The sequence below is a fragment of the Atractosteus spatula genome, chromosome 8 (assembly GCF_055471065.1).
Source record: "Atractosteus spatula isolate fAtrSpa1 chromosome 8, fAtrSpa1.hap1, whole genome shotgun sequence".
Lineage (NCBI taxonomy): Eukaryota > Metazoa > Chordata > Actinopteri > Semionotiformes > Lepisosteidae > Atractosteus > Atractosteus spatula.
In genome coordinates, this window is record NC_142713.1 from 32,489,443 (window position 1) to 32,513,758 (window position 24,316).

General features: G+C 35.0%; 1 protein-coding gene across 3 annotated transcripts in view; it reads left to right on the forward strand.

Annotated features, from left to right (window-relative positions):
* etv6 (ETS variant transcription factor 6) overlaps window positions 1-24,115 on the forward strand; it is a 49,648-nt gene extending 25,533 nt beyond the window's left edge. For all 3 annotated transcript variants that reach the window (XM_088923617.1, XM_088923618.1, XM_088923619.1), the window contains exons 3-8: window positions 4,405-4,569; window positions 5,702-5,836; window positions 17,311-17,844; window positions 18,494-18,636; window positions 19,402-19,502; window positions 22,789-24,115. In XM_088923617.1, coding sequence (XP_088779743.1) covers window positions 4,405-4,569; window positions 5,702-5,836; window positions 17,311-17,844; window positions 18,494-18,636; window positions 19,402-19,502; window positions 22,789-22,891 — 1,181 coding nt within the window. In that variant the 3' untranslated portion in view covers window positions 22,892-24,115. The remainder of the gene's footprint in view (window positions 1-4,404; window positions 4,570-5,701; window positions 5,837-17,310; window positions 17,845-18,493; window positions 18,637-19,401; window positions 19,503-22,788) is intronic.
* The last annotated feature ends 201 nt before the right edge of the window (window positions 24,116-24,316 follow it).

Below are 24,316 nucleotides of genomic sequence, written 5' to 3' on the forward strand. Positions count from 1 at the left end.
ACCTCTTTATCCACACTTCAGCATAGAATGAGATTGGGTTTGTTTTGTTTCTAAAGTTTAGGTTTTTCAAATCTGCACCACTGTCTCTCTTTTGACAAATAATTATTGGGCATTTCTATTACTGAAAAAAGTAAGACATGAAAATGACACAATCGGGTAATGTTAACTTAACATTGATAATGAATGTCTTCTTGGAATATCTAATAATAAGCATTTCTGAAATGTGAGAAGTAAGTTAAGGGTTATATCCAGAAGTGTTTGTTTTGAAGATAAAATGTATACAATATATATAATCATAAAATGAAAAAAAAAAAAATTATCTCTTTCAAGCAGTGTGTATGTATTAACTGAAAACATTTCACCAATGTTAAAAACAAATAATGCTACTAGTGAACAAGAACAGACTCAATTTCTGTTGAGGATCATTTTGTTCTTTATTATCTTTTAGGAATGTCAAATGTAGACATCTGCTTCAGTACATTACATTACATAAATGTCTATTCAAATACAAAACATGCAGTAACTTGTCTGTGTAATGTCTACTATCAAGTGAGAGCTGCAGTTCTTAATAGTTTTCACCTCTATTTGTACTCTACTTCAATTCTCAAGCAATTAAAGATGAATACAAACCATACTGATAACTCTTTGCCCACAGGAAATTCCCTGTGATGGACATTCTGGGGAAACTTCCTTTTAGAAACCACGTGAAGGAAAGATAACGGAAAAACTAACCACGGGCATAATGCCTTCACTGTGCGCATATCACATGGTTTGTTTTTGTCCAAATAGTAACAAATAAAGCGGCAGATTATGGTGTTATTTTAAGTGAATAAACTATAGGAGATCATATATTTATTAATAAAAAATAAAACTAACATATATTCTTTACCAAAGTAATATTTAAGTATTTCAGAACCAGGGCATTTGCCAGTGCAAAACAGATGATGTGTCTAAATAAACTTAGACAATCTACAGAGAGTTACAGCTGTCTTATAAGAGTAATTTAAGTTTATTTTTAATGTTATGTCATTGCATTAAACCTAACCCTTGAAAGCCCTTGCACTAACCGGCAAGCTAATATCTGTGAAAATCAAGAGTAAACAAAGGTCAGACTGTAGAAAATGTGGAGGTCATCTGCTGAAGTGCAGTACATGTTCTTTCCACTATGCTGTATGTTTGGGTGACAGCTCATCATGCCATGTTCTGTTCACCAAGAGGGACCTGGGAACAAACTCTGGGCGCACAATCTGAAATAACCAATCTAACTTGCATACGCTTAGGAGGTGGAAAGGAACCAGAGTGCCTGTTGCAAACCAACACAGAGAGGTCTGTGAGGTCACAACGGCCAACTGCCACTGTGTAGTACACTTCATACAGTGAATATACAGTGGTACTTACAGTACACTGTTATTCTACAACTCCTTCTCCTTTGACAATCATTCCAAAACACCTCTTTGAGGGACTTTTTACTAAATTTGTGTAAGCAAAAAAATATGCCTATTTAAAATTCGTTTGTCTCTGCTTATTTACCTGCATAAATATAAAAGTTAGTCATAGGAGTCTTGTGTGTTCCCTCAGAAGAGTCTGAGGGTAACTGATTTGATAGAAAGGGTAGATTTTCATGTGAAAATGTCCCGTGTTTTTTCAATATTTTCAGTTGAAATCTAACTGACATTTATCTTAGCTTTTTCTGTGGACTGGATTGCTGTCACAAAATTTTCTCTCTCAAACTCTATATACAAATAAGGTATATCAGTGCATAGGAAATTAACCATACATGGAAAATTTACTTTGTTTCTATCATTTTCTATAAGCAACACTGAATGACATTTTTTAAAGTTATATCACTCCATCGTGTATTTTGAACCAGATCATTTAGTAGGAAGTATATTGATTCTCTATAGATTCTAGGTTTTAAGGATTTAAGATTTAAGTTAAGTTAATGTTTAATTATTTTATTGCGAATCCACTAATTCCATGTTTTCCAAATGTCATTATTTTTTATTGCTGTAATTATTCGTCTTTAAAACATTTGCAGCACCCTCGGGTAGGCAATCTGTGGCTGACATAATTGTTTTTCAATACTGTAAAATACTTGAAACACTAAGATTTGTGTGACTAAAATACATGCAGTTTTTGCTGGGAATGTGACATATTTAAGGATAAAATTGCATATTTACACAGAAAGAAGAGGGAGTATTAAGTTCTTAAAATAGAACTAATGTTGCTAAATACCCTAAATATGGAGAGTAGAACTGACAGGACCTGTGCTCTCCAGTTATCACAAGACAGTATACTGTTAAGGTTTAGATTTCTAAAATGTAATTTTTCACACTGTATATCTTTTTATAATGCCCGGCCTTATCGAATTGAAATTTTTTTTTTCTGAATTATCTATGAATTGCTTTGAAATACTCACTACTGGGTTATGATTTTTTTTTATCTGAACCTCAAACATAAAGTAGGTTTACATATAGCACAGTCCTGTAAAGGGTAAAGGCAAATTTTATTGCCCTTGACAATGCCAAAGTGCCATGAGAAGATTATGATGTATGTTTTCTTGCCATTGTTACCCTAGAGGCACCATTACTCAGAGTGTGGACGTTAACATTTTCATGGTTTATCGTGATATTGGCATATATTCCTCCATTTGATTTTTGGCATAGTGATGAGTCATATCCTGTTATCTGTGTGCAAAACACAGGATCAGTCATTGCTCACAATATTAATAAAATCTACCACAGACATGGTCCTCTCAGTTTGAAGAGCTCTAAAGCTGTACATTTCAGTACCACAGCAGGCTGAAAAGCTTATTTTTTTCAAGTGTTTAATTTCCTGCTGCATGCAAGTCATGGGATTAATGGTAAAATCACAAACATTATACATATACATTTTTGATTACAGTGGTGTGTTTCCACACAGAATAAACCTACATGTATTTTCAAGTTAATTTGCATAACAGATTGGTAAAATGTTAAAATGCAGTGTTTTTTATTTTCTTGTGGTCTTATTTGGATGTTGTAAAGCAAATAAAGTAATTGATCTGCACTTGGTATACAAGGAACTAAAACTTGAAAACCAAACTTTTCCTGCTACAGAAACTTGTACAGTGAAGCTGGAATTATGAAGAGTAAGAGCTTCAGGTATTAGATGTTCAGGAACTAGTTGAAGAATTTGGAGTTAAGATGTCAGCACAAATGATAGCATCAGTGTGAAAGAGAAGGGATTAATAGAAAGGAGCCTTTCATTAGTACAGGAAAAAAGAAGAAAGGAGCTTTTGCTAAAAATACCTCCATATGTTAGAGTTAACATTAATTTTTGTTAGATACAAAAGAACAGCCTTTAAATAAATTGTTTTATTTGGGGTAAATAACAAAAGTCATACAAGTGTTCTGACTTCTTTTGTTGAAGGATGTGAAATGAATGTGACTTCACCTTTTATTTGCACAATCATTGAACAATGAACTGTTACTTTTATCATATACAGTATGTTTAGTTAAATCCCTTATCCGGTGCTGTTTATTGTTACCTTTTATTAAAAGAAATAAGACATTCAGAAAATGTGTATGTATATATACACATTTATACTGAATATAAACTGTGTAACATTGTATTTTCAGTTAGAGCTTTTGAAGAAGATCAACATTTTACAGTAGAATACATTTCATACAAAAGCAAAAAGAAGTGGGGAAAAATAAAGTACAAGAAATTGCTTAGTGCAAAAAGAGTAAAAATAAGATTTGGTGTAAAGGTAGTCCTTTAAGTGAATTTTGTAAAATGGTGACAGTTACAGAGTCTGAGTCTCTGAGTCACAGAATCTAATGGATGTGGACAGTGAGGTCCTTGGACTTGGTGCTTGAGAAACTATTGTTCATTGTATACCTGGTCTTCAGTAAAGTAAGAATAAATGTGCAGATTTTGGATTGAGAGACAAGCTGTACGCGTGCAATAATGTCTTAAGGCAGAGGTGCACAATTTATAAAGCTGTCTGCGATGGTTTCCATATTCAGTTTGGAACAGTGTAAATGTCTAATTTCAGAAAGATAAATCTCTTGGATAAAAAGAAAATTAGAAGAACAAGCTATGTAAAGTTGTGCCACACAGTAGGTACATGGTCATTATGTGATTTTCATTCATTTTTAAAATATCCCAAATATTCTGGCGAGAGCAGACATTTTCATGCAAGTTGAAGGTAGTCTCGGCACACTGACAGATTCATATAAAATATCATCTACACAGGTATTAAGTCAAAAGAAATAAATATTCTTTGAATAGGTTCAGCTTCAACTCCTGCTGGTAAGTAAACAGAACCTACTGTAGTAAAGTGTTAATTAAGAATGATTCATTCAGTAACCCTTTTAGGAGTAATTATGAAGACTTTCTGATTTTAATTTTTCTACTCAGGCTTGCAGCCGGTATACTGGAGCAGAGATGATGTGTCACAGTGGTTGAAATGGGCTGAAAAGGAGTTTTCCTTGCATCCTATTAACAACAACACCTTTGAAATGAATGGCAAGGCGCTTCTACTGCTGACCAAAGAAGATTTCCGCTATAGGTCCCCGCATTCTGGTAAGACTCCTTCTGGTAAAATTGCATTACAGACATAAATGTAAAGGTAAAATGATACTGTTATATCCACTTGAGTTTATTAATAGGAATAAACTAAGTGGATATTGAAAACAATTGTCTTATCCTACAGACTAGATGATGTAAATTCATTTATCACTGCTAGACCCTAATTGCAGTTGCCAAACTGTCCAGTAGTACATGTGGTTCCTGAAATCTTTCATACATTTCATACATCTTTCATACATCTCAGAAGATTCGTTCTGAGGTTTTTTTAAACTTCTTAAGACCTTGTTCCTTCCCAAAGATGACCAAAAATATAACAATATACTTCTTCTTAAAGAATTTTTTTTTTCTGTGGGAGAAGTTAAAACCGTTTTGGTAAACTGACAAGCAGGAAGTATGAGAATGTCATCTCATATGTGCACTCACCACATCTTTTGCCTGTAAAATTTAAAAATTTCCCTGAAGGGCAGGTCTTTTTCATAATATTATGAACTAGAAATTTAGAAGTGAGAAGTGAAAAAGGAAGTTTCTTCACTTCCTTGCTGGGAAAAGTTTTCTTTGAGCTGCTCTGTAGATTATTGAACAAAAGCTAGTCTTATAAAATAATGTTTCCCTAGTAGAAACACACTAATTGTGATGTTCAAAATATTTTGTTTCACAAAAGTAAAATTAAATTTAATATACCCTGGGTCAACAGCATACTATGATATATTCATAGTTAGAAATTATGTCAGTATAAGCATGAAATCTGAAATACTGTACAGAACTTAAAACATCCTTTTTATCACACTCCTGATTTAAGTTGTCTTTTTCTGTTATTGAATATCCAGACAATAATTATTTGACATACTGTACTAGTGTATTGTCAGCACTAGAGGGTCTTGAACAATCCTATAATTTGATCTTTCTTTTTTTATGAGGATGCTCTTATTTTGATGCCCAACTTTACCAAATATGAAATATAAATCGTGTTAGGATAGAAAATCCATTTAAGTGCTCACCTTGTAATAAGGCTGAAAAGTTTTGATTTCATTTTTTTTTTTTCAGTTGAATAAAAAACAGATAAATGTGGTGACAAGTTATACAGTGACTATCCCAGCAGCTGAAATAACTCTCTTTTCATTGGCAGGTGATGTTTTGTATGAGCTCCTTCAGCATATTCTGAAGCAGAGGAAATCCCACTCTTTCTACCCATCCTTCTTCTTCCCAGGAAACTCCTTTCAGACACAGCCTGAGGCAGCCGTTCAGCATTCTAAACTTGAAGGTAGGGAGCCAATAGTGTTGAGAGTGGGTGGAAATACTCACACCTAATTTACTTTTAAGGGAGCGGGGCTTGCTACTTCTAGATTTATGCCTCACTAGTAATGTGTTTTGTATTAAATACGGGAGCTTTATATCACAGAGAATTTGTGAGAGTAATATCAAATTATACAAGTTATCACTATTCCTTAGAACAGTGTGGTGTTTAAGGTGCCTTTGACCCTAATGTTTCACTTCGTTGCAATTATAATTAATATCTTTGTACTAAATGACACATTTTGACCTACAAAGGTTTGAAATATTTTAACATCAAAGGATGTTTGACATATTTTAGTTAGGGGAAACCTTGGTGTGGCAGCTAGCCCTGCTGCCTCACAGCTCTTTCTAAGAGTCTTAAGTCTTCGAGTTTGGGCTTATCTCTGGTCTGTAGCACCTTCTAGGTCAGGTTTATGTGTTGTCCCAATTTCTGGATGGGTTTTCTCTGGGTATTCTGGGGTTTACCCAAGGTCAATGGCATGCTATGGCTTTTCCTTATATTATTCCCTGTATTTATACTTGTGCACCCTGTGATGGACTGGTATGCCATCCAGGGTGTGCTACTGCCTTACGCCAAATCCCTAAAGTGTTAGGCTTAGGCTCAACCAATACTGTACCATGAAGATGCATTTTGCATCTGATATTTGTTTATAAGTCAATTTTAAGAAAAATGAACACTTGATAATAGAAAACAGCAGTGTCAGAACATCAGACAACAAAGGTAGTGGTAAGAAGACAACTAAAAAGAGTTACAACGGTTTGAGAACGGTTTGTGATGTAAATTGGAGGCTTTATATGTTACTGTATACATTTTACTTTCATTGTGCTTTGAAATGCACTCAGTGGCGATTCTTTCTAACCCCAAAATATAAAAATAGTCTTGCAGTTCCCCTTTAAGCAGGATCTTAAAGAGTTTTACATATAGGTGGGGATGCAATCCATCAATATTTGAAGTACGGCTCCACTGGATTTTAGAATCTCCTATCCCCGTCCAGATCAGAACCAGCCCTACCTAATTTGAGTTATGACATCAGCCTATAATGTAATATTGCTGCTGGCTGACTTGACAAGAATGCTTGTAATATATAGGGTATGAAGTAGAGGGCTGCGGGACTGTTTTCTCTATGTCAATCTCACCTGCTTCCACGAGTATTTTAGTGCCCACCTGACCTTGCAAGGGATCATAACCACATCTTCCTGTACCTCTGATATTTTAAGTCCAACAATACTACCCCCACACCTAGACTCAGTTTTTATTGTAGGCATAATATTTCAGTGTTTCAGATGTATTTAACCAAAACATACATTAAACTAGTAATTCAGCATTATGTAACATTATAATATGCTAATATTCACTTAATCCAGTTTTAACAGTCCATTACAACTCTCAAAAATGGGCTTCTTGGTAATGTAGTATGTAAAAGCGGGCAAAGTCACAAAACTTTCAATTAGCATATTTTAATTTACCATGAATAAAAATGTCACTGACCTCACTGTCGGTGCCTGCATTGTGTTCTCCCACATGAACATTAGCGCTCAGACACTGTACTGAAATGCGGCATGAGTTTTACATCAGTTTTTCATGTTATATACCTTATTAGTGGTAGATTGAGAATGTTGCTTCAGCGTAACATTTCAATGTAGGGTCTTCTCAGTACTTAACAGTTATGAAAGATAAGTGTCCTTAAGATATAACTACCTGCTCCCCCTTGTTGTAGTTGTAGATTCGTCCTATGCCTGCTTGCACCAGTTAGGCTGCATCCTGTGGGTTCCCAGTGCTGCTGGAGGGCTGCAGTATGAATTTCTAAATTTCACCCGACAAATCAGGCAAGATGTGGTGTGAGGATCAGCTTTCACCAATTATGCAGCTTCTAGTCAGCATGTCACCTTAATACCTGTGCATTTGAACGTCATCTGTCATGCCTCCGTTGGTCTAATTTTAAGCCAGCAGCCATATCACCCTGCAACTCACAACGGGCAACCCACTGAAGCTCAGCAGGTGTGAGCCTGGCCGTTACCTGGATGGGAGACCTCTTGGGAAAAATCAAGGTTTCTGCTGGAAGAGGTGTTAATGGGGCCAGCAGAAGGCATTCACCCTGTGGTCTGTGTGGGTCCTAATGCCCCAGTATATGATGGGGACACTATACTATAAAAAGGTGCCGTCCTTCGGATGAGACATAAAACCGAGGTCCTGACTCTCTGTGGTCATTAAAAATCCCAGAGCATTTCTCAAAAAGAGTAGGGGTGTAACCCCGGCACCCTGGCCAAATTTCCCATTGGCCCTTACCAATCATGGCCTCCTAATAATCCCCAACTATGAATTGGCTTCATTACTCTGTTCTCCTCCCCAGTGATAGCAGATGTGTGGTGAGTGTTCTGGCGCACTATGGCTGCCGTCGCATCATCCACATTGGTGGTGGTGAAGGGGAGTCCCCATTATCTGTAAAGCGCTTTGAGTGGAGTGTCCAGAAAAGTGCTATATAAGTGTAAGCAATTATTATTGTTAATATGCACTTTTAACATCCTTATTCTTCCTAACAGGATGGCACTCACCTGCCCATGAGCAACCTGTAACTGTTGTGATTCTGTATTAAAAATGGATTGTACCTCTAAAGAACCTTTGAACTGGTACTGTAGCTCAAAAGGAAGCAATTCATTGTATGATTGCAACTGGAGAGTACAGGATTCAGATGCAAAATTTTATTATCATCTAAAATAAAGGCTGTAAAACTTCCTGCAAACATTTTCACTCCAAGTGAAAATGTCTGCTTCAGGATGTCAAGAGCTTTTGTGTAGTAGACAAACCTAGAGGTAGAACTAGCACTCCTCCAGGCTGACCTTTTAACTCCTGCCATCAAACTAGTATGACTGCTAACACTGATTTGACCAATTCTCACATTCCAGATGCATGTCAAACAATTTAACCAACAAATAGAAATGATAAAAAAAATATTTTAAAGAAACATTTAGAAATTTACACATTCAGTTATACTACACAACGTGTTTAATAACATTGTTAGCAGTTCAGTCTTCTCTCTTAAAAGACACACGTAATTAAGACACTGGATTCCAACCCAATTAAATAAGAATGATGTCTGTATAAATGAGCACTTTTTTAATTTTCACACTAAACGGCTAATGAAGTAACACAATGCAGATTACAGCAGGTACCCATGATAAATTACTTGTTTTGTCATATAATAAAGCACATAGTACACATTTTACAAATTCACAATATGACATTACACATTTAAAAATCTTTCCCTTGTGATTTCTACATTTTCCGTGCCTGGTCTCATGGCTCTGCTCTAAACCTAACTGTCCTCTAGTTAAGTATGATTTGAAGATTGCAGTGACAAATATGTCACATCAACCTCCCCTTCTGAGATCTCAAAACTGAGGTTTTGGCACAGGTAGTCTGATACAGATTTTGGTGATCCTCATAGATCAAGCACCAAATCTCAGCCTGACTGTGCTGCAAGCCCGTCAAAGGTTCATTTACAGTCTTGGGCCTATACAGTGTATATGACCAGCATTTACTTTTACATTTATTTCAGAGGACACGGGAGCTCGGCAAACTTGGAGATAAAACAGTGGTAACATCTGACCAACACTGAGAATTACTGCAGTGTCTTCCTGTTGGAAGGAAATGAACATTTAGTGATGGCCTTAGCATTGTTCACTTCAAGTCAAAGTAGTCCATCTTTAGTCATATACATGAGGAACTGTACTTCAGTCTGTGGTAACGCACACTTTGATCCATCAATGGTCAGTCCTGTTTTCTGTATCTGACTTAGCACAGCATTCACATGCTGTAAATACTGCTCTCAATACAGCTTTAGATTATTGGATCATCCAAATATGCTGTAGAAAAAGATGGTGCGCTTTGTCCATTAAGTACTGAAATATGGCTGGAGTACCATGAAGACCAAAAGGCATGACTGGAAACTGAATAGACTTAAAAGGTGTTCTACACACATTAACTTCCTAGGATTCTAGTATTCAATGGAACCCTCCAGTAACTCAGAATCCGATCCAATAGGTGTGGTATGCTGAACATACAGTATATGGCAAATATAGGTTGCTCCACAAAGAGAGTATTTGTCTACTGTAGAAAAATGCTGCTGTTTTCTTTGTTTTTCAGGTGAAAGTTATTACAAAGTCAGAGAGAACACCAGTGTGTATGGCAAGTTCCCTGCAACTTAGCAACAGTTTTCCGTCCAGTCTTGTTTACCTGCAGCCAGTACCAGCGATTTTGAGCTTTTCACAGGGGCAGTGTTTACATACAGTTTATCTTGCATTTAAGGATATACAAGTTAGCATTTTCACCCTTCCCTGGCATTTTCTGCTCTCATTCCATCCTCAGCAGATCCAGTGGTCTTTTCATAGGTCTTGAATTTGACATTTCACAAGGGAGATATCCCAGCTGATGCCTGCAGCACTTCCTGGCATGCAAATAATAGATACAGTAATCAGCCATCCAGTCATGCTTGGGCTCATTCATACAAGGTGTATGGCTTTCAAAGCGATGCAGTTCTATCACTGTTCTGTCACTGTACTGTATTGTCAGTCTGAGAATTACATGTAGTGCTTCAAATTCCCTTTATACCCAAGAACCTATGTATGTGTTCAAACACAGTTCGCATAAATTCATTCCATGATCAGTAATCATTTCCTGCAGTATAACACCATGAGATATTAGCTACCATAGTGCTTTTGCAAAGTGTATAGCCTTAATATATATTGGGGAAAAGGTTTGATGGGAAAAATATAGTGGTTTAAATTTCAGCTCCATTGAAGTACAGATATTTTCACATGACTCCTAGTGTTGGCAGGGATATCTAGAGGACAATTGTATCAACCACTCACAGCAATCTTGAGATCAAGAACTGATTACAAGGTTCCAGGTCTGATTTAGTACTTGCGATAATATTTGTTGAAAAATAAATCAGCAGTGAAACTCAAAGGCACCTACCTATCAGTAATATTTACTACTCTTGTGTACTTTGATTTTGCTTGAATAAAAAAAAGGTAATTTAATTTGTGTAAATTAGCACAGCAAAAATTTTGCATTTGGTGTTTCTATCATTAAAAGATTCTATACATTTCTAAGATTAACTCTACAGTTGAGTTGAGAGTAATACTGATTTAGTAAAGATGTTTAAATGTTCAGTTGGATGTGCATTTTCCTTTCAAAGGTATAGTAACATCACTGGAAGAAAACAGTGATCTTTAAAATAAGAGGATTAAAAACCATATGTGTGATCATGAAAATAGTAAAATTAAGCATTTTTTTCAGTAAAATATTTTTTGAGGATCAGCTTGTATACATTTATGCATTGAATGACCAGACAAAAACTGCTGTCAGTGCAATGCCACCACTACAACTCATTTATATTAGTATTGTCTATTGATACATGTTTTGTAGTATCTTTTTATTTTTTAGAAATTTAGAATTTCCAAGTATTTTGTAAACCCACCTCATTCTGGGGTTTTGTTTTTCGCTACTTGGTTCACAGCTACATAGCCCATGACCTCACAAAGGGGAGAGTGAATAAGTGTAGACAGACTTCTCCGGCCCACCCACCTTCAACCCCGTTGTCTTTTACCAATGTCACAGACACCATGTTGATTTGAAATGAAACTTATGATCATTATAAGCAGTTTTTTTATGTGTCTGTACATCACAGATGCTACTGCCTACATAAACCTTACATGCCCATATTAGACTGTGGCTAAATACTGTGTACACATTTGCGTTTAAGAATATATATATATATTAAACCTTGTGCTTGTTTTCTAAATTATGTCATTTTACAATTGTCACAAAAAGCCAATTTTCTTTGTCTCAGATCAATGTCAATATTTAATGATTACACACAAGCTATTGACATTTTGCAGGTTTAGCAGCATTGTGGTTATCTGTATGTTCAAATTGTCTTTCCATCCTTCACTTCTAACTAAACTTTGTGCTTACCTTACTGGATGTAGGATAAGATAAGTTATTCAAAGGAGACATCTTTTTATCTCTGACAAAAGTTTTTTAATAAAGAAATGTTAATAAAGAGATAAACACAAAGCTAAATACACTGTAAACTATATACAAATGGTTGCATTTCTGGAACATTCTGGAACCTTCAGACTTACTGTACATTTAGTGTGTATAACGGTGAATTTAGATAGTGTACTATATAGGTGAAGAAAGGCAATGCAGGGACTCTATATTGTGTAGATATATTTAAAATATTTGTCAATATGTATAATGCATTACATTGTTTTCATTGCAGCAGTTTGTACACACTAGTGCTTCACAACTATGCCTTAATATAATACCAGGAGCACAAGTAAGATAAATTAAAGTTAGAAAAACTTACTTTTATTAACCTTACTCCACCCTATCTTTGATAGGTGTCACTAGCATCACTTGGTCGAGATTTTTTCTGTTTGTTTTTTCTATGCTGGAAATGTATCTCAAGGATTCTGTATGAAAATGTCTCTTTCTCTTTCTTACTCACAAGCCTTAACAGAGGCAGCCATGCAAATTGTGTTTTATGCACTGGCTTCCATTGGCTCTCATTTGTGTTATACAACACAAAGACGGCAAGAACTCTGGTTAGTGACACCATAAAGAAAGGACTGATGTTATGTTTGGAGTTTTAGTTTTTTATATGGTATTCTTTGCTTCATCTTTGCCCTGAATCCCAGAAATATTATGTATATCTGGCTTACTGGCACATTTAATTTTTAAAACTTGGAAATAGATTTACAACTAATTACAATAGAAATTTTAACACTGATTTAATACACACAATTTTTTATTAATGAATTCTTGATGTAATACACACAATTCCAGATTTTTTGCTCTGGCAAAATCTGAAGAGCATAAAAGGCCATTTCTGTCTGTCTAGGTGTAAGGCGCATATCCAAAAATGTGGACACGTTAAGAATCTGTTAAAATATACACTACCTACAGAACATCTACACACCCATTCTGTAATCACACATTTTGTGGCCTAAAAGCCTAAAACCAAGCCATGTTAAATCAGAATTTATTTTATCTTTATTTACACATTGTAACACATAGCCTCCAAGTGAAAAATGATTGTTCAAACATTCTGAAAAGTAATTACAAATGACAAATTAAAGAAATTGGTTTGGTAAGTGTACATACACCTGAATTAGTACTTGATGGAAGCACCTTAGCTTGAATTACAGCCATAATTCTGATTGGATAACTCTATAGTAGTAAACCACACCTAGATTTGGCAATGTTAGTCCATTTCTCCTTACAAAACTGTTCAAGCTAAGTCACATTGCAAAGGAACCGTTGATGGACTGCTGCCATCAAGGCATTCCACAGATTTTCAATTAGATTAAAAATAGTTGCCACTCTAGGACATTCACCTTATTCTTTAGCAACTCCACTGTTGTTTTTGCTGTGTGCGTAGGGTGAATGTCATGTTGAAAAGTAAACTCGTTTCCCAATTTCAGCTTCCTTGCAGAGGGCAGCAGGTTTTTTCCAAGAATCCTTCTGTATTTTGCTCCATCCAGTTTCTTTTCAGTCCTGACCAGTGCCCCAGGCCCTGCTACACAGAAACACCCCCATAACACCTTCCACCATTCTTTACAGCAGGGATGGTGCTCTGTGTGTGATGTGCTATATTGTTTGCTTTCAGGTCAAAACGTTTTATATTGGTTTTATTAATATTTTTTCCACATGGTTCCAGAATCTCTTAAGTTCTTAGTGTTGTTTTGCATACCACAATTTACTCTCAATGTGGGCTTTTTGGAGAAGTGCTTTTCCTTGTGCCACCATTTATACAGATTTGTGGAGAGCTTAGGATATTTTTGTGATATGTACGCACTGACCAGTCTTTGACATAAAGGCGTGCAAGTCGTTCAAAGTTGCCATTGGATTCTTGATGGTCTGTCTAATCAGTCCCCTCCTTGTTCTGTCATCCATTTTGGAAAGAGAGAATACCTTATCTAGGCAAGGTCTTGGTGATCCTGTATCTCTTCCACTTATTAATGAAAATTTTGACTATATTCCAAGGGACATTTAAGGCCTTTGAAATCTTTTTACATCCATCTCCTGCTCTGTGCCTTTCCCAGAGGTCTTTTGATAGCTCCCTGTTGCCCATGGTTGACTTTCTACATTGTGATGTAGTACAGAGCAGAGGTGACATTCAGGAACATCTGAAATCATATATAATGGTTATAATTATAATAATTTATATATTATATGTGTTCGTAAATAATCAGAATCACTACAGCTAAACACAGGTGGAGGCTAATTAGCTTGTTGTGTGATATGGAAGGCATTTGGTCACACCAGAGCTGATTACTAGTAATTACTTTTTCGAATGTTTGAGCAGTTGTGTTTCACTTGGAGGCTGTCTGTTACAATGTGTAAATGAAGTAAATTAACTTCTGATTTAATGTGTCTTGATTTAAGGCTGTTAGGCCATAAAATCTGTTACAACGGAAAAGCTGTGTAGACACTAAAAGGGTGCTGTAAATAGTGATTAGGAGTTTGAAACTGTCTATGAGACACAATTGTTTATGTTGCTTAAGTTCTTTCAGCTTACCATCAGATTCCCCTTGTGTGACGTGTTTTACTTCAACTTTGTTTTACTGCGGACTTTGAACTTCTTGCCTTGAAGCAGTTGTAAAAATCTTGCTGCATTCAGTGAGCTGGCAGGTACACCAGGGCAGGGAGCAGGTCTTCCTGAAGGCTTACAGTCTAACCTGTTCCACAAGGAAATGTGCCCATTCTAAAATTAACCACTTGACTTCGAAGCATTTTATTTATCTAGTGGACATATTTATATAAGGAAGTAATGATATATGGGAAAACAGGCTTCAGAGCTTCCTTGTAACATTTCATTGCCAGGTTTCAGTTAAAAATTTCTACATGTACAACACCCATATAGAGAAAATGGTTATTTCTTTCTAATTAGTTGGTAGTTCCATGAGCTATAATGTTAAATGTAATAAAAAGATAAAGACTCCTTCTACAGCTCTTAAAGTAAAATAGCAAAAATATACAAGCCGTCATCAGAATTTTCCATTAATAAAAATAATTTACTTCAGCATACAACACAAAAACTGAAAAGGGGATAGTGGCAAGAGATTACTTACAGGAAATAGCATATAATTCAGCCATTTGCTTGGGAATATGAATCACACTTGTATTAAGTATTAATTTTGTATTAAAGTGTGACAATGGATACTATACAGTATATCTTTACTGTTGATACAATAATCATCATTCTGTAGAAGGCAGCTTTAAAATACATTTTCAAATGTAGATATGCTTTGAAATTTCTATTTTTAGAAAAAAGAGACTTCTCTTCTAGGGCACGTCCTTCTTTTATGTCAAACAAGTCAGTCTTGCAACTTAAATGCAAGATATATTGTTGGATCAAAAGTGTGTAAGCAGAATTTTGCAGACAAAAATGTGATTTTGAAATTTCCTTCTTTAAATTGAGTTGGTGGCTGTTTAAGTAACCTGTTTATATTAATCTCTTTATTGAATATATACACAGAAATGATGCTCACCACTTTTAGGGCATTGCAGTTGTCAAACAATTACTTACAAGAGCTTTGTTTTTTCATTCAAATCCCAACTTTACTGCCCTGAATGGATTGCTTCAGTACCAGTTTGTGAGCTGTCAGAAACAAAAAATACAAAATGTTATCGGTTAAAAAAAATGTGTAATTGAAAGTACAGATCTAAAGATGTAAAAAGGACCATGTTAAACCAAATGAGATGACCACTTTCAGTGAATGATCCTTTGGACTTTTTATATTTTTTTGAAAAGTCTACCACCTTCTGGTAAAATGAAGATTTGCAGGACAATCCTGTGAAACTTTGTTGTACACAGTTTAAAGTAACACACCCATGTTATTCCACATCAGTTTATTTAGAAGTTTATTTTAGTATAAAGAAATATTTTATGTTTTTCTGACTTCTCCAGTATGAACATGCATAGCAGTGTAGTAGTATCTATGGTAAGAGCTGTACAGATAGTGGACAAAACAAATGAAACCACTGATGTAAACATGTGCAGCCAATAGGGCTGTATGTGCAGTGGCATAGAGTTTATCTCTGGAATTCTGCAGGAGGGATGCAGTGGCATTCTTCTATTAGAAAATCAATGAGCCCATTTAATAGAGGTCAAAAACCTCTTTCAAAGCTCCCAAGGTCTCCTTTTGCAACCATTATATTCTTAATTATAGGCAAAAAAGAGCTTTTCAGAATTTATATACATGATCTTAAGCGTGCTGTGATGTTATATGCTTTATTAACACGAGCCACACCTGAGTGAAAGCCCTTGCAATATACTGGTATTTACTCAGGTGTTTCCATTTTTGTCCACTAACTACAAAGATATGCATTGGTTTTATGTCTCATTTTCCCTTTCCTGTGCAAATGAAATTTAAGATTATTGACATACTAAAAGCCACACCTGGAAATCACCAAAACTCTGCAGCTTAGTTCGGAGCCTGTTTTATTTCTTAAATTTTATTTTCTTAAGAAAAAAACAATTCTGTACTTTATTTTGCATGTTTTTACTCTTATGTTGAGTATTGGGAGAATATATGTGGATAAAATGGTTAATTTATACAAGAGCACAATATATAACGTATATTTGTAGTAAAGAAAATAGTTTAAGCTATCATGTTTTATATCATAGCAGTAAATGTCCTATGCACTTCTTACCTGAGAGATCTGAACTGTACTAATATATAACCAGCTGAAGATATGGACTCTCTGAAATGTCTGAGAGGTCTTATATCTTTTCATCAGTTGTTTTTTACATTTACTTAACATTTAAGAGGTAATACTTTAAAAAGTATATGGGACAAAGACGTACATAATGGGATGTTTTTCCACATAACAAACTTTTTCCTTTAAGCATCAGGCAATCTGTATTTCAGAAACATTTTTTTCAACTACTATTACAAAACGATTTCCTCTATGCAGATATATAGGAAGTCATGTCTAATGTATGATTATAATTTGTTATAGAAATTCTTTAAATTATTTTTTAATATATCTAAATATTAATTATATATACTGGAAGAACACAATTGTAAAGTATGGCTGCCTTTTAAAGTAATTGAAAGGAAAAATAGCATCAGTGGAATCAATTCCAGGCTTAGCAGTGGTACAAAGGATACTTGATAACAATTGAAAAAAAGGGAGATAAATATAGAAAACATTTCTTTACACACAGAGTTGTGGACTTTCCCCAAGGTAGTTGAAACCCAAAACTGTGGGCTACTTCATGTAACATTTGGATACACATTTAGGCCTTTACTTGACTGCTAAGATGCCAGAAAAGCAAGATGATTTAAATGGCCTTCTTTCAATTGGTATGTTTTATGTTCCTAAGCCATTTGTATAATTCTAATATTTTCTCACTTTTCCTATAGAAACGGTACGGCGAACTCCTCGAGGTACGGAGGGCCTCCATCACAATCCCCCAACTATTGAACTCCGGCATCGTCCTCGCTCCCCTCGCCTGAACAACCAAGACCTTTCGCCAGATTCCCAGAGGTCCCCTCTCGATAATGCATCTCGACACCTGTCGCCCGAGGACAGGCTGCGTCCAGCCTCCCAGCCGCAAGAAAACAATCACACTGCATCATTGGAGGAGCCTTATCAACTGTCCGTCTCCCCAGAACAGAACAACAGCCACTGTCCCACCCCTACTGAAGGACAGCGCTCAGGCAGCCCATATCAAGACAACCCTCGCGTTATACAGCTTGTGCCAAGCGCCATAATGCATCCTCTGATTATCAATCCCAGGCAGACTTTGGACTTAAAGCATTCCCGGTCTTCAGATAATGGCTGGGAGGGAAAGCCCATGAACCTGACTCACAGAGAGGACCTCCTATACAGGAACCACATTATGATGCCAGTCTCTCCACCAGAGGAAAAGCCTCTGCCCATTGGCAGGATAGCTGGTAAGAGCAGGTTTCCTAAATAAATTAAATGTGTATTGCCAGTTATGGAAAAATGTTTGAGTGATGGTGAAATACAAACAGTAAACATTTGAAAGCCATGTTTGAATGTTTTATTGTTTTAATGTTCTTCTAATGTTTCTTTTTAACTTGTTTTGTCATTAACCAAAGTAATTTACATTTGTAACCATTTATACACTGGAAATTTTACTGAACCAGTCTGGGAGAAGTTTGTTCAAGGGTATTACAGAAGTGCCCCATCCAGGATTTGGACACACGGACTTTGAGTCCAGAGGCCTAGCTACACCTACTGTACATGCTACAGTTTTAAGTTGTTTTTATTTAGTAGAAATGTATCAGCATTATTTCCTTTAATTTAAAGTCTATCAGAGAAAATATGCATAAGGGTTTGGAAGAAAAGCCTTTTGAATTAACTGTGTTTTAAGATGATTTTGTATTTAAAGTAAAAATCTTTTATGAAATGTTCCTTTTTTCCAATACTGGGATGATTTAGAGCAAGTAGATTGCATAACAGTTATTGTCTTACAATAATACTAATGCTCTGATTGTTCTTTTCCATAATACAGACATTTTCCCTTTTATTACTGAAACAGTACATGAATTCATAGGCATTTCTATTTCACCTTGACAGATTGCAGGCTGCTGTGGGATTATGTTTATCAGCTTCTTTCTGACAGTCGGTACGAAAACTACATTCGTTGGGAAGATAAGGAAACAAAGGTTTTTCGAATAGTAGACCCCAATGGTCTGGCTCGACTTTGGGGGAATCATAAGGTAATTAGCCAGGCAAATTCAGCACATATTCTATCTCTTACAATGAAAAAAAAAACATTTTTTTTTAATAAAAAAACTTTTAAACTTAATTACATAATTAGGCACTGAAACATATATTGTCCTAAATAAGCAAAATAAATGGCTTATAGAATATTGTGAAGCTCTAAACGTAATATCCTCTGATATGGTGATCACATTTTTTGTTATTGCCTCACAGGCTAGAACGCTGTGTAAAACAGTATGTTATTTGGTTGTAAGTTATTTAACATACAGAATGTCAGTAAGTCTTACATGTTGAAAGAAATGAAAATTGCACCTGACAGAATATAGTTAAAGTTGTAAAGTATGTATATACTGTATGCCCACACACTTTACTTCTTTTACATGTATATAGCTACATATTTCTTTTACTTCTTCTTCTGTGTAAGAGTGAAATTCTGGGGGATTTCTCACTTCGCCTTTGGTTACAGTACACATTCTAATTAGAATTATTTTTTTTCTTCTTGTTTTTGCTTGACCTAAATATATGAGATTTTGTGAGTTAAGTTTACATTACTGACATCTTTGGTGGAGAGCATTTAAAAAAATCTTGAATGCTCAAAAAATAGCTTTTATTGTAAATGCTTCCTTACAAAAAAGGATTTTCTTTGTACAAATTTATGGCAACAATTACAATTAAGTTTTCAAGGTTGAATTGGAAATTTTAATCAGAGATGTACAATATTTCAACACCCTGAGCTGTCTTTTTCTCTATTTTAAACTAAGAACCGTACCAATATGACCTATGAGAAGATGTCGAGAGCACTGCGACACTACTATAAACTGAACATCATTAGGAAGGAGCCAGGACAACGTCTATTATTCAGGTGAGATGAATATGACATTTTCTCAGGTTGTTTTTTTATTGAGGATTTTTTCTCTGATGTTTTTTACAATTAAATAGAATTGTATTTAATACAATTGAATTGCATTTAATAGAATTAAATAAAATTAATAAAGTGATTTACTTTTTGTGCAGAAGTGCAGGAATCATCATATATTGGTCATAAATAATTTTTCACAGAAGACAGAGAAAATACACATGTTTCAATGTGTATATATAGGCATTGGTCAAAAAAAGGAAACACCAAATGTAAAATATTGGGCAATGGGGCATTGGCACTCTCCGTATGGCCAATATGAACTGTATGTGCTGTGGTATTGACTCTACCAGCATCTGGAATTTTACAGGAGGGATGTGAGATATGAAACATTAAAAAATGATTAGCATTAACCTTGCCTTCTAAGGAAATGAGTACTCTATAACCATGTCAAAATCTGTCCCAAGACATTATGGAACCACCTAAACTCCTTACTGGGACCAGATAATCAGGGCTGTAGAGTTCTTTAGCTTGGTGCTACGTTTGCACTCATCCATTTGTCAAGACAATATCTCGTTTTTTCAAAGCTCAGTAGTCCATTGCTTGTGTCGTTTGTACCAAACATGCTGGTTCGGGTGTTGGATTAAAACACACCCCTTGGACATTCAGTCTGAACCTTCAGATTGTTTATACGTCTTGCTCAGTACACACAATAGAATCAAATATCTAGAACAGAAACAGGAAAAAACAAAAAAAAAACACTTTTTATTGTGTTTCTTTGAAAGTCAATTTCTCCGGTTGTGGCATACCTAGAATGTAAATTTCTCTTTACAGGTCTTCTCTAAAATGTTTAATCCCTTGGCTAAAAAAATAGAGTGATTGAACAAATATAAAAAAAATCTGCATGAAGTTTTATGAACAGAGGACCTGGAATGATTTTCTCAGCCTTCCAAAAATGTGAAATAATAAAAAAGGAAAGAATATTTTTCTATTGTGTTGACTTCTGGCAGCCTGTATATGGTGTTTATGGAGGAAAAAAAATGTTTTTGCACTTTTTTTCAAACTTCTGGTGTGTATTTATGAAAGATTGACAAAAGGCTTTGTGATCTTTTTTTTCACTTCATTGAAAGAAAAAAGAAAAACACTGAAAAAAACGGGCAATAGACATAACAGCTAAGAACCTTCCTAAGTCTCTGAATGATCAGAATGGACACCTGAAGAAGGCTCTACAGACAGAACATTGGGTTTCCTTTCTTATCATTTCAGCATGGAATAAACCTTTACTTGTTTCTAAAATATGAATTAGATTCTTTTTCAATCACAGCGCTACAGGATGTATGCTCCTCAACTTCTTATTACACTTTTTAGAATATATAAACCACTGTCAGTAGCCTGGGACAGCTGTTTTGCCAAAGTTCATCTTATTAGTATAGAGTCAGTTATAACTGCTAAATATAGCTCCACAATGCCGGACCTTTTTGTTCATTTTGAAAAAAGTAGTGAATCAGATGAATCAATTCACAATTTTCCTGATTATTTTTTGATTCACTAGTTATTCAACACAGTGAGATGAATTGAGAATCAGCACAGGAAATAAATCGGTTCCAATCTGAGAGCGCAGAGAACAATGGAACGAATTGGGAAACTGAAGTAAAATGTGATATATTAAATGCTAAGCAATTGTACATTGTCAAACTCCATAAAACATGTAAAGTGTTTGTATTCATGATGTGTGTGAAATTGAAGACTGTCTATGAGCAATGTATTTTCCTATTTTGACATTCCAAAAGCCGTAGACTATTATAATACTAACGGTAGGTGTGACTAAACTACCCAGCAGTAAGTCGGGGTTGTCTACATAAGTCACCTAAAATAACAAGGACACAAAAATAAAGTGCAAAAACAGTGACCTTGTTTTGAAGTGTGCTATTGCAAGAGAAATATTTTTAAAATGGAAAAAGACAAAACATTTAAAATAAATAAACAGTTTCACCAGGATATTTCCTACAGGCAGGTTTACATTTACAGTAACAGGCCTACAATAAACCAAACTGTATAGTGAAACATAAAGACAACACTAGAGTGCTTCCTTTTCAGTGCAAGGCTTAATATTCTGAGTTCCACCCCCAGCTCACTTGATGGACAGGTAGTCCTCCATTTAAACTACCAATGAGGTAACACCAAATGTACACACAAGAGAAAAGGACAAAGGTACCTACAACAGGTATAACACAAATACAAAAATCAGCCATTACACAAATTAAATGAATCATACATAATACTGTACAGTCTTAACAATGACTAGCCTAGGGTTAGATTTTTCAAATTAATTGGAAAAATTCAGACATTAAGTGACAAGGGCATGCAAAAGCCATTTGTCACACTGGATATACCTACTAGAAGAGTACATGATTGTGTCTGTGTTTTAAGGTTTCAATAATACCTACTTAAGAATGTCTTCAGCTGTGAATGCATATATGCCCTAGCGTATGTAAATAAAATGTTATGTTGCTGCTTATACGTATATACATAACAGCTACATAACAGACATATATACGTGACAAACAGGCTAAATACTCTTTACCTAAACTGTCAATATATGATATTTCCTCTAGGATTTTCACAAAAATGTAATCTTGTTTCTCAAAATGTGTATCTTTCCATGTGGAAGAAGGAAAACTACCAATACTATTAATTTTACATGATCTTTTTTACATTAAGTTTCATAAACGAGTAATCCTTGTTTCAGTAATTTTGTCTCTAAATATGGTATTCAGTGGCACTCTGTCATTCAGTGAACCAAACACATTTGAGTCATTTACTGACTCATACCTGGTCCAGTAGTACTGTTTTGTTGAAGTGAATCACTGAATCAAATGAACAGAATTAGTTAATCTTTTGAATCAATTCAATTGAACTGTCAATAAATTTAACTGAATTGTATTGTCCAACTCTATTGCTAGGATAGATATATCTCTGTCCTTTAGTTTTAGTTAAGTTTTAAGTTAGGGAAGAAAAAAAGAATAGCACTGAAATAGAATGCATTGTGGGTTGATAACTTCACTGTCCAATCACAGTTCTATAGGAGGCAGAGCAATATCATGCATTACACTGTATGTCTTTGGTCTTAATGCTATATAGTTGATGCAAGTATCACAGAAATTTCAAGTACCAAGTTTTGAAGAAGAAGGTCTTTACTATGACGGTGAAGCATATAATAAGCTATAAAAGCACATAAGTCAACATTCCTGTGAAACATGTTGAAAGTCTCTTTCTGTCTTTTGTATTTCAGGTTCATGAAAACCCCAGATGAAATCATGAGTGGACAAACCGACAGGCTTGAGCACCTTGAGTCAGATTTAGATGACCAAATGTATGTAAAGGAAGAGTGCTGAGCTCTTTAAAAGATGTGATAAGACAATCAAAATTTCTCAAGAGGGATTTTAAAAAGAAACATTCTTGAAGACCGGGATCTCTGGAAAGCACAAGCTACCTGCTTTATTAATGTGTGACACATAGCCGAAAAACATTTTGCAACTTAGCCTCAAACTGAAGAAAAAACGCAAGATCTACTGATAGTATTCTGGCATTTACTTAGAAATTTGATGGAAATGTCAGTGATTCATCCTTTTAAATTAAAAACCGTAATTCCTGCTGTGCCATTAAAATAGCAATTAAGCACAGTTTATGGAAATCAATTAGTTCAAAATTTTGGTGTTGGGATTTTTAAAATATGCTTAATTTAGGGTGTTTTTGCCATTCAGTGCAAAACATGAGGGATTTTATAAATGTAGAATAAGAACTTTTTTAGGTGCAATAATGACAAACATTGGATCTTTTTTAAGTTTTGCTTTTTCATTCATTTTGTAAATTAATATCTTTCCATTTAATGTTAGTAGCAATTTTCCAAAAAAAGGTTCATATGGGAGATGCTTGTCTTTACTTAGGGGGAACAAAAATGTATAGGAACATCTTTAAACTATGGAAGTTGAAGATTTAGATGTTTGTCACTATGCTTTGTGTCAATGAGTCTGTATCATCTTCATTTTTCAAATTGTTTCCTTCATGATTTGATTCTTCTGTAACGTTATACATTACATTTCTTTGTATGTTAGGATTGTAGAATGGATTCTCTGCCTTTAAACAGGGTGTAATGAAACTTCAGACCTAAGCTAAAGAAAGCTTAGCCCTTTGTGAAACGGTTCACCTAAAATTTCCCCACTGTTGCAGCACAAGCCATAAGGAAAAAGAAATAAATACATAAATGAATTATTTGCTGGATCTTGCTGTATCTAATTAGTTTGAAGGGAATCAAACCAAACATTCTAAACATTTATTTTCTGCTGTACTGTCTGTAAGCTTATATACAGTTCCTGTATATATGTTCTTGTGTTAAAATTGTCTTTTAAAATGTTTTTGTTGTAAATTTGGGGTTCATCACTTTAGGAAAGGTGGTAAGATTTTATTCACCCAGGGTAATTGGTCAGATGCTTGGTACAGTATATGCTAGATCTGCATATACCAAGGAAAAATAGCACTATTTGTCTTATATATACCATTGGGTGATGCCAATTTGGCAGTATAAATGCTTACATTTAAATAATAAATGATTGCTTTCTTACTCATTTTTCAGAACAAAAGGATTACTTGTATTGATATGTTCAAATGATCAGGTCCAAGACAGATTGAAAAGAATTGAAATAAGAGAGCCACTGGGCAATTGTGATCACACAGTGGTGCCTTCTGATATTCAAAGCTCAAACTCAATAGTTTATAATTTCAGAAAACACTTTGAATGAGGGTGAATGTGACAGAGACAG